Source organism: Morus notabilis, unplaced genomic scaffold (genome assembly GCF_000414095.1).
Source record: "Morus notabilis unplaced genomic scaffold, ASM41409v2 Scaffold579, whole genome shotgun sequence".
Taxonomy (NCBI): domain Eukaryota; kingdom Viridiplantae; phylum Streptophyta; class Magnoliopsida; order Rosales; family Moraceae; genus Morus; species Morus notabilis.
The window spans coordinates 111,353-120,391 of record NW_010360734.1 but is presented as its reverse complement, the minus strand read 5'-3'; the positions used below and the strand labels follow the sequence as shown (position 1 = coordinate 120,391).

General features: G+C 33.4%; 1 protein-coding gene across 1 annotated transcript; it reads left to right on the top strand.

The window, feature by feature from the left end:
* The first annotated feature begins 5,851 nt into the window (after positions 1 to 5,851).
* LOC21390830 lies at positions 5,852 to 8,889 on the top strand. The gene is made up of 14 exons (XM_024165079.1): positions 5,852 to 6,019; positions 6,142 to 6,264; positions 6,430 to 6,489; positions 6,609 to 6,713; positions 6,817 to 6,897; positions 6,987 to 7,105; positions 7,252 to 7,353; positions 7,597 to 7,716; positions 7,849 to 7,914; positions 8,100 to 8,166; positions 8,292 to 8,345; positions 8,442 to 8,531; positions 8,645 to 8,683; positions 8,768 to 8,889. Exons 1-14 carry the CDS (start codon positions 6,002 to 6,004, stop codon positions 8,870 to 8,872), a joined length of 1,149 nt encoding a protein of 382 aa, XP_024020847.1. The 5' UTR covers positions 5,852 to 6,001; the 3' UTR covers positions 8,873 to 8,889.
* Positions 8,890 to 9,039: the final 150 nt, after the last annotated feature.

Genomic DNA, 9,039 nt, shown 5'->3' with positions numbered 1-9,039 from the left:
GACATTGAGACAAGATTTAACAGACTTGAGAGAAATTGGGTAGATGACGCATATGGTAATGTGAAGGAAATATCTATTTTCCAATCGAAATACCATCTAATTAGGAAGATGATCCCGATCATATTAGACAACCAGTTACGAAGTAAGGCCGAGTGGTACATATTACACAAATGTTCAGAAATCCAACACTACATTGAGTAAGTATTACCTCACTGTTTTATTACATAATTGAGTCACATGAAATGATAACACTAACTCAAATTTATAATTTTAGTGAACACAAGAAAGAACTCAATGATACTGGTTGAACCAGATCATTAGACGAAATTCAATTCATAGAATTTTCAAAATGGTTCCGGCGTAAGGTATTACGCTATAGACATAATTTATAATTTCAAAAACTTTGGCTATATAGAACAGTTGATATTGTTTACTGTTGACAAATGTCCAATCTGCAAGAGCGGAACACGCCAAACGTGGTCGTATAATTGATTTCGCTTTCGTGTGGTTTAAGCTTCTCCGTTAAAAGCTACTCCGGCTATGTGGTGAACGGAATCAAGTTTCTAACATACAGTCGGGATATCAATCGAAATACCCATAATAGTAGTATTTGTGTTCGCGGACCAGATAACCAGACATATTACGGAGTACTGGAAGAGATTTATGAATTATCATACATAAACGACAACTATGTTATTCTGTTTAAATGTAAATGGTTTGACACTTATCCAGAAAGAATGAGAGTTCAACAACACAAGAATAGAATGAGCATCTTCGTCAAGGACTCCTGGTATGAGAATGAACCATTTGTACTGGCATCTCAAGTGGAACAGGCTTTTTATGTGGATGATTTATTCAACGACCCAAACTGGGAAATTGTTGAACATTTTAGACATCGACATATTTGGGATATTCCATATACAGAAGCATACGACATTACAGTAGTTCAAGATACCGAGTCTATGAATGTTGACTTAGTCGTGGAACTCTCCAAGATTGACACTTTGTTGTGGAATTGACCTGATATATCATCTGATGTTGTCATGTCCGATGTTGATGCAATTTTAAAAGACAAGTCTTCCGTTGGGGATAATGACTCTGATATACTGGTCGAGGATGACGAAGAAAACTATGTTAAAGAAGCCATCGATGATTCTAAGGATGATAGTAACATAATTGAGGGGGCGACAATCAAGACATTAGCAGTGATGATGAATAGAAATTATGCACTGTGATTATTGTTTTAATAATTATAATTATTCATATAGCATAAGAATTATATAAATAAGATAATAACGTTTATGATGACTTCTTAACAGGCAATCATGTCTGGCCCAGTCACTACATGTGCTGGCTCTTCAGGGGGAACGCAGCCTCCACCCAATCCTTATAGGTTGCCATCATACTGTGAGTCTAGTATGTTAGAACATAATTATAAATTTGTTAAATTAATTACATCAGTATTATATGATCACTAAATATATTTCATTCTACAACACCCGATGCTGCACCTCGACGACATCGTGGAGGTCGAGGGAAGGCTAAGGGTCATGAAATCACAGCCAGAGTGGAAAAGGAAGGAAAGATCACCCCTATATTTGATGAACATGGAGGTACTTGGAAGGCAATTGGAAACTACGACACATGATTCTATAGTGCCGTTGAAATCCATGTTAGGGATGTCTGTGAGCCTTTTCACGATGCCTGGAAGGACGTGGACATCCAGCATAAGGGAGAGATTCAACAGCGCATGTTTATATTGTATTACAAGAATGGTTCGACCTCGATTATGACTGGGATAATGGTATACTTAGATCTGTGGTCGACCAGGAGGCTGTAAAATATTATAAGGATTGAAAAAGCGACCTCCATGACTATTTCAAAGATCTTGGTGGTTCACAAAATGAGAGTGCAGTTACGGCTCACCCTCCTAAAAACCTCAGGAATCCATATCACTGGGTCGTTGATGCGATAGATTCATGTCTGACAAGTTTCAAGTAATTAAATCTCTTTTATATGTTATTTTTATAACATATATAATAAAGGTTAATTTTACTAACGTTGAATGTAATCATAAATAGAAAAAGTCGGGGATCAATAAACTTATTCGTAGCAACCAAAAGTGGTCGCGTTTTCATGGTCAGTTGTCGTACTCCCAACATTGCGAGAAGAAAGTAAGTATTTGTTAATAATTTATTCAATATAAATGTTAATTTGGTAATCGATTACACTATATTCATATACATTTAAACTACTATACAGTCTACCACAGGGACTCAACAGCCGATGTCCGCCATCGATAACTGGGGAGACATGCATCGTCGTAGGGATACTTGGGTTAATCTTCAAGTTGAGCAGACTTTTGTAAGTGTACTCGTAATTTTAATTATATTTTTTTATTTAAATCGCATTATGTATTTAATTATTTTTCTTATAATATTTGTAGCATTAGATAGAGGGAGAAATAGAAACGCAGATCCAGACGCAGTCTGCTACTTCTGGATCATCCGCAGCATGAACAGTTAACGAGAAGGATATTATGGAGCAGTTTCTGGGCACCCGCAGAGGACGCAAGACTGGAGTGGGTAGCACACTCCAACAAAAAGTTTATCGAGGGGATGCGTCGTCATCTGGCTCACGCTCGGCAAGATCTTCTACGACACGTTCTGACCCACACGTAGAAGAATACTTGCAACAGAGTTACCAGCAAAACCTCCAGCTATACGAGAGCGCCAGAATAATTCAAGATTTCATCACTCAAATGCACCCAACATGACTTTCCCAGCGATTACTCCTCATGTGTCGTATGTTCATCCAGGTCATCCGCCTCCGAATCCTTCTGATGATAACGACAATGATTTTAGTGATGCTGCTAATTTAGGAGATTAGATTTTTATTAATGTAACAATTTGTATTTCTGCACATTTCTACTATAATTACTTTTTTATTTTATTTTATTAATTACTTTTTACAATAATAAATATTATTTATATTTTTTATTATTTATTTTCTTTTATTTAATTATTTTTTATTATTATAATATCATGAATTATATTTAATATTAGGTTTAAATATATAGTAATATACAACATTAATTACTAAAATAATAAAATAAATAAATAATTAATTAAAATATTATTTGCGACGACAAATGTGGTCGTAAAAAATATAAGTCACCTCAGTTAAATCTGCATCATTTGCGATGACTTAATTCGAAAAATGTTGTTGTAAAAACTCAATGTTATGTCATCTTAACGATGTAACCAACGAAATAATTGCAGCGACTCATTTGTGACGATTGTCGTTGCAAATATAATTGCGATGACTGCTTGTCGTGGCAAAAATTGTTTTTGCGACGATAGGTTTGCGATGACAAATGGTCGCTAAAACTTCATTTGCGATGACTTTCTATTTTTGGCAACGACTTTTTGTCGTCGCTAATAGCCATTTTTCTTGTAGTGCATCTCAATCAGAATTAAAACAACATTTTTAATAATAGAAAAATACTATCCATTAACTTGAGTTCGAGTTTATGAACTTGAGTTGAAGGGAAAACTTGAACTCGAGTTCAAACTCAAATTTTATAAAAAAAATATGAACTTGAATAAAGTTATAACTCGAGTTCAAACTTTTTCTGAGTTTCGTTGTAAGAGAACAACCCCTTCTTTATTTGAGTTTTTTAATTATGATGAACCGAGCCTATAATAATGTGTACATATCTAAAAGATTAAGAGCTTGTTCTTTTAGAGTAAAACTAAAAAAAAATTAAACTCAAATTACAATTTTATTTAAGTTTATGTTTGTTTATAAAATTTGAGTTTGAATTTAAGTTTTAACTTGAATTTAAAGTTAAAATTTGAGTTTAAATTTCTCTTTTAACTCAAGTTATTAAACTCAAATTAAAGTTAATAAAAATTTTAGAGAATAATAATTTTGTTTAAAAAATTCTACATAAGAGTTGTAATTAGAAAATTCCAAGGGCAATCGACACGTTGGCATTCCCCTGTTAAAGGTTTTGTCAAGATCAATGCTAGATGCTGCAGTCAAGGGACAACTGGATTTCGTTGGGTGTGGGAATCTCTATTCGAGATGCGGTTGGAGGTCTCCTAAAGGCTGCATCTCTCGGACTTTGGGGGACGGCTTTCTCCTCATGTGGTGAAAGTAAACATTGGATTCTTGAATCATATGCTTTTAATGTTGTATGTGTTGTTAAGTTGCTCAATTCTGAGGCCTCCCGATGTTTCGGGTCTTGACGATATGTAGATATTACGGGCTTATTCATTTACATTTTTTAAATTAGAGTGATTTGAGTTTAAATTTTGATCTAAATTAAAAGTGTATTTGAGTATGATTTGAGTTGTGACTTTAATTTAAGTTTGTGTTTAGATGTGCACATTTTGAGTTATAATTTGAATTGAGAATCTATTTGAATTTGTGTTTGGGTTGGTCAAAACTTAAATTTATATTTATATAGTATTTTAATAAAAACTCAATGATGATGAAAAATTTTAATAGAGTATATGAGTAGAGTTTTACTCGTCTCTTCGTTCTGAATGTATTTTTAATAAAAACTCAATGGTGATGAAAAATTTTAATAGAGTATATGAGTAGAGTTTTACTCGTCTCTTCGTTCTGAATGCATAGAAAAAAAAAACTCATCTTAATCAAAATTAGAATGAAAAAATTATGACGTTTTTAACATTGTTACATCTCTAGTTAGTAGTAACATTGTTTACTACGTTCTCCCTTTAAAAGAACTGCATGACTCACTGTTTAGCAAATTTCGCTTGTTCTCGGTCATTGAACTTGGTTTGGTTGGATCATTTGCCTTCTTTCATTGGTTCATATGTACTTGATTTGTTTGAATAGGAGCCAAGTTTTCACTCGATCGGAGGAAAAAAAAATCCAGGGGCAAATTAAAAGAATCATTCTGAGAAAAATAATAATAGGAAGGGGTGGCAATACTTTAAGGGAGCCATGAGCCAAAAGACTAGGCTCTGACGTTAATAGTGCATGTCTTTCAACCAAAGTTGTGGAGCATAAGAGACGAACGAAAGTCAATTTATGTCTCACCCATAATTTGATAAATAATTAGTGCTAGCATCGTTCTTCAACCTGATGGGACTCCACATTCATAATTTTCCTTTCCACATATAATGCAAATGAGATAAATATCCAAGTAATTGCATTGATTTGGATTTTACTATTTACTGTTTATTAATATTATTTTAATCAAATAATTATATTAATTATAAATGTATTAATCAACAATAAAAAAAAATAAAAATTTAAACCCATCAATCTAAAAGTGACTTCAACAATTTTCTCGTAACATTATTGGATATTAAATAAAACGTCAATATGTGTTTTAATTGACATCAAGGGAAACTCATTGGGGATAATAGTATTATTTCTTCCTTATTACTTTTCTATAAATAACAGTATTATATTATAAATTTAGGAGATTCTTGAAAACAAAAAACAAAAAAAAAAGTTCTACAAATATGCACAATTCTAGGAGTCAAACTTAGGTCCGAAACCACCATGCCTAAATCTGTTTTCGTTTTTTTTTTTTTTTTTTGTTGAATCGAACACTTTGGTGTTTTCCATGACTTAAAAAAAAACATATCACGGTCAAGTCAATGAACCAAAACTCAATAAAAATTGTCAGGTTTCTTTGCACACAAACCCCCAACTTGGCGCCGCGATGTTTGACCATCTCTTTATTGGAACGTAGCGGTCAACGCCTTTATCTCTTTACGTATTCATGAAAAACATTGGCTGTTGTTGCAAGAAAACACCAATACATGAACAACGAAAAGAACCATGCGTGTATCAGACGAACCTTTTGCAGTTCTAAAGACTGCTTCTTCACGTGGACTTCTTTTCATATATATATATATATGTATGTATGTATATGCATGTTATATATATATAATAATTATATACGTATATGTATATATTCTGATATTAAACGAATCGTTGTTTTTATGGGAAGATCATGAAGATGTCAACTTCTGTAAGCCCCTCCTCTCTCATTCTCTCTTGGTTTTTGCCTTTTTTTGGCAATTTTTAGATCTCTCTATTTCATGGCTAATTAATGGACTTTCTTGCTAATATTATTATTTGTATTGCCCTCAGAGCTCTACTAAGATGGACACCAAACGGCAGAGACCATTTCATTGTAGTTTCCTTTCCACAATGGTTTTATTTTCTGGGGCTTTCTTTATTTGGAGTGCATTTTTTTTCACTGATCATAAAGAGGTAATCTTCAATTTGCTACTCACTTTTTTGCTGACTAATGTGCTACTTAACTTTCTTCAACCCCCATCTCTGCTTCTTGAATTTCTTCTTTTTTTTTTTTTTTTTTTTTAATTTTACGTGGTGTAAAAGAGTACTTCTTTTATTTTATTTTACTTTTTGCGACAGAGATTTTCAGCTTGGAAACTGACTTATGCCAGGCAAACTGCAAGGTGCAACAATTGTGAGGTTTGTCGTTAACCTGAGGCCATTTTCTTTTGTGTCATGAGTCATAAAGATTCCGATTTTGGTTGTTTGGTTGTTTTTTCGGCTTTGATGTTGTAATTAATGAGGCTTTTATATTTTAGACCCTGTTCAGTCCTGATCACGAAATTAAAGCATTGCCTAGAGGTATTGTCTCGAAGACGTCTGATTTGCTAATGCAACCACTGTGGGGCCCCAGAAATAAAAAGGTTCATCAATATTTAAAAAATAATAATTTCCCCCTTTTTTTATAATAAAATTGTCACTCTTTTTAGTATTGATACAAGCTCTATTTATGGTACTTTTGCATAGAACCCAAAGAGATCAACAAACTTGCTGGCCATGGCAGTTGGAATAAAGCAAAAAGAAAGCGTGAACAAAATTGTACAGAAGGTGAAATATACATTTCATTACATATAAGATGTTTAATTGTTTTTTTTCGTCTTTAGTACTTCTTATTCAATGTCATTAATATTCCACAGTTCCTCTCTAGCAATTTCGTTGTGATGCTTTTCCACTACGATGGGATCGTGAATGATTGGAGGGAATTCGAATGGAGCGACCGTGCCATACATGTCTCAGCCACCAGTCAAACTAAATGGTATACTATATATATAAGTCCCTTAGACCTCATGTTAGTCATACATGCATACATACGTACATATATATAGACATACACATATAATGTATACATGTCCTTTGGTATTACCTGGTAATTAACGTGTAAATTTTTGACGCTTTCTTTAGGTGGTTTGCGAAGCGTTTCTTGCATCCGGACATTGTTTCAGACTATGCCTATATATTCCTCTGGGATGAAGACCTCGGAGTTGAACATTTCAATGTTGACAGGTATATATGTATATGTACACAAATACAGATACAAAAGATAAGAGATTAACTTGGAGTTTATGATTCTTTTTTGCATATGTATACAAATCACAACATTTCAAAAAAAAAAAATTTGATAATTAACATTTCAAATGTTGTGAACTTTAATTCGTTTCTTCTGTGTGTGTGTGTGTATATATATATATATATATATGTATCCACATCTATGTATATATGCATTGTTATATATATATATATATGCAGATATCTATCAATCATTAAAGAAGAAGGATTACAGATATCACAGCCGGCTCTTGATCTTAATAAGTCGACGGAGGTGCATCACCCACTCACAGCTAGAGACAGCAAACAAAGAGTTCACAGGTTTATTTTTCATATTTTGCATATAAATTTGGTTAGAGAAACAGTGTTATTACTAGGAATTTCAGATGAAGTGAACATTTTTTTGTCTTTTTTTGGCTCTAACTTCATATTAATATTGGTGTGAACTAACAGGAAGGTACACACGGTGATTGGTAGAAGGAAATGTGATGAGAACAGCACAGAACCTCCGTGCACAGGGTAAAAAGAATTTGCATGCGTCCCATGATGATTGATAATTTGATACATAACTCCATTAAACAAATTCTTATTATATTACTTAACAAATATTGTGTAATACAATACAAGTTATTTTGGCATACAAAGAAATAAAAGTTGATATACTAACCTTGCATGCCATTGTGTATAAATGGCGTATGTGACAGGTGGGTAGAGATGATGGCTCCGGTTTTCTCGACGGCCTCTTGGCGCTGTGCGTGGCATTTGATTCAGGTACCTATTTTTTACCAAAATGTTAAAAGATTCAACATGAAGAATGTTTTAAACAGTTGGTTTAAACTTTTAATCACCATTTTTCATAGTTCTTTTCTTTTCCCCATTATTAATAAACATGACAGAATGACTTGATTCATGCGTGGGGACTGGACTTCCAGCTCGGTTACTGTGCACAGGCAAAACTTCCATCCTTTTATCTGTATTGTTCTTTCACTTAATTATTAATTCTGTTGAAACTTTGTTTCATGTTTAAAAGCTAATGACATACACAGGGTGATAGAACAAAAAACATTGGGATTGTGGATTCTGAGTACATAATTCATTATGGTCTTCCTACACTTGGGGCATCAGATGCAAAAAAGGTGAGAAAGTTTAACAAAGAATCACAAATATCATTCTGGTCCCTTGTACGAATCAGGACGCAAAACTGTAAACATCAACAAATTCACAATTTGTTTGAACTTCGAATATGCAGGCGCAAGCAGAGTCTCAACAATCTGATGCTAGAAGTGAGGTAGGCCTAGTTTTCTTTCAAGTGAAATTTTTTGGCAGAAAACCAGTGCCTGTTGTTCATTGTTTGCGCATACTTATTGGACAGGTGAGAAAGTTATCTTTTATTGAATTAGAGATCTTCAAGAACAGATGGAAAAAGGCAGTTAAAGATGATGAAAACTGGTTTGATCCGTACGAGAAGAAACAATGACAAGACAAAATATCCTAGGCCCTTTTTTATATTTGACCTCATATGTTCATTTGATGAAGTATGGAAGTGTAAAGTTAAAGCAACTTCCATGATCTGAGTAACACTTTGCTGATATAGTACCTGAAAATGTATATTGCTATACAAGCTTGTAATTCTTTTATCCAATC